The sequence below is a fragment of the Cebus imitator genome, unplaced genomic scaffold, assembly GCF_001604975.1.
Source record: "Cebus imitator isolate Cc_AM_T3 unplaced genomic scaffold, Cebus_imitator-1.0 Scaffold280, whole genome shotgun sequence".
In the NCBI taxonomy this organism is placed as follows: Eukaryota; Metazoa; Chordata; class Mammalia; order Primates; family Cebidae; genus Cebus; species Cebus imitator.
Genome location: NW_016107595.1, coordinates 3,687,932 through 3,689,496, shown reverse-complemented (window position 1 = coordinate 3,689,496; position 1,565 = coordinate 3,687,932). Strand labels below are relative to the sequence as shown.

The window sequence follows — 1,565 nt, the reverse complement described above, 5'->3', positions numbered from 1 at the left end:
GCACTTCAGCCTTGGCTACAGAGGGAGACTCCAGCCAGAAGAATGAGGAGGAGGAGGCGGAAGAGGAGGAGGAAGAGGAGGGGGAGGAAGAAGAAGGAGGAGGAGAAGGAAGAAGAAGAAACAAATCCTGATACATACTACAAGGTGAAACTCGATGACATTATGCTAAAGGAAATAAGCCTGTCAGAAAAGGACAAATACTTAATGATGCCATTTACATGAGATTCCCACAGACAAATTCACCGATTCAGAAAGTGGAATGGAAATTGCAAAAGACCCTGAGGGAACAGGTGCACGGGGAGTGGTGTAACGAGACAGACTTTCGGTTTTGCAAGATGAAAACAATTCTGGAAATTGGTTTCACAGTGTGAATGTACTTAACAGTACTGAAGAGAACACATGAAATGGATGGGAGGCAAAGAAAACATTTGGCTTAAATGCAAAAGTCCTGGCAGAGACAAGGCAGACTGAAGCTAGGCCAGCTCAACCACGCCTCTTCCTGCTCAGCTGTCACTCAGCGACAAAAGGGCGGGGCCACGTCGCGCATGAGTATTGCGGACGTCGCCATTCTTGGCCCTTGGCGAAACGGCGTCTCACCTGCTCCTGAGGGCTGTCGGTGGCTTTGCTGCATCCATTGTCGCGCCGTGGCCTGTAGGTACTGACATCAGTAGGGAGGACACCGGGACTTCCCGAACGCTGGGAAATGGTGAGTGTGCGGGGCCTGTGTCCGAGGGAAGGTTTCTGGTTGGAACCGTCTGTGGCCGAGGCCGGGGACCTCCTTGCAGTCAGCTCCAGGGTCTGCAGACCCTGGAGCCGCCGCGGGCGCAGATCGGCCTCGGTTCTCTCCGAGGGGGCTGGACCGGCAGCCGGGATCCCCAGCGTCCTGTCCCGGCCCCTCGCCGCGACCTCGGCCCCCGGCCCTGGAGCCCCTCACTGGACAGCTCCGCGCCCAAAGCCCCGCGTCTCCCCGGATTGTTCGGTGACGGCGGGAGGGTCTTGGGGAGATCCCATCTCGGTCTGTGCGTTTTGTGCGTTTAAGAATCCGCTTGGCTGGAAACCTCACGATGAATCCACGGGCACGTTTCCTCACTTGTGAGAACCGAAGCCTGGGGAGGTCCCAGGGTTTCCTCACTTGTGGGAACCGAAGCCTGCCAGGGTCAGGAGGACAAGAGGAGCTCCCAGAGGTTCCTGTGGCTGCTCAGACGCCCCTGCCCTCATCACCAGGGACTGTCCCCATCACCAGGGACTGTCCCCCTCTAGTGCTCCCAGCACTCAAGCCTGCGAGTGTTTTCGACCTTCTGAATGTGGGCTTTCTTTTTGAACTGCGGGGAAGGGGACTCCTTATCCTAACTGATCAGAAAGTTTGAGTTTCTTCCCTTTGGACTCCTTGATCAAATATTAATTCTAGCCACCCTTAATTTTAGTTTCTCTTCGCTCTGGGTAATTTTGCTCCCTTGTGTGAATGTGTACGATTTTTAGTTTCTTTGGTTTATGGATGGAGTTTATTGTGAGCTTGTTCAGGTTCTTTTTTTTTTTTTTTTTTGAGATGGAGTTTCGCTCATGTT

The 1,565-nt window shown here is 53.7% G+C and overlaps 1 protein-coding gene across 1 annotated transcript in view; it reads left to right on the top strand.

The window, feature by feature from the left end:
- Nucleotides 1-528: 528 nt before the first annotated feature.
- Nucleotides 529-1,565, top strand: part of ZNF14 (zinc finger protein 14) — a 9,020-nt gene continuing 7,983 nt past the window's right edge. Inside the window, exon 1 of the mRNA XM_017501396.1 lies at nt 529-706. Within this exon, the coding sequence (XP_017356885.1) occupies nt 704-706 (3 nt within the window). The 5' untranslated portion in view covers nt 529-703. The remainder of the gene's footprint in view (nt 707-1,565) is intronic.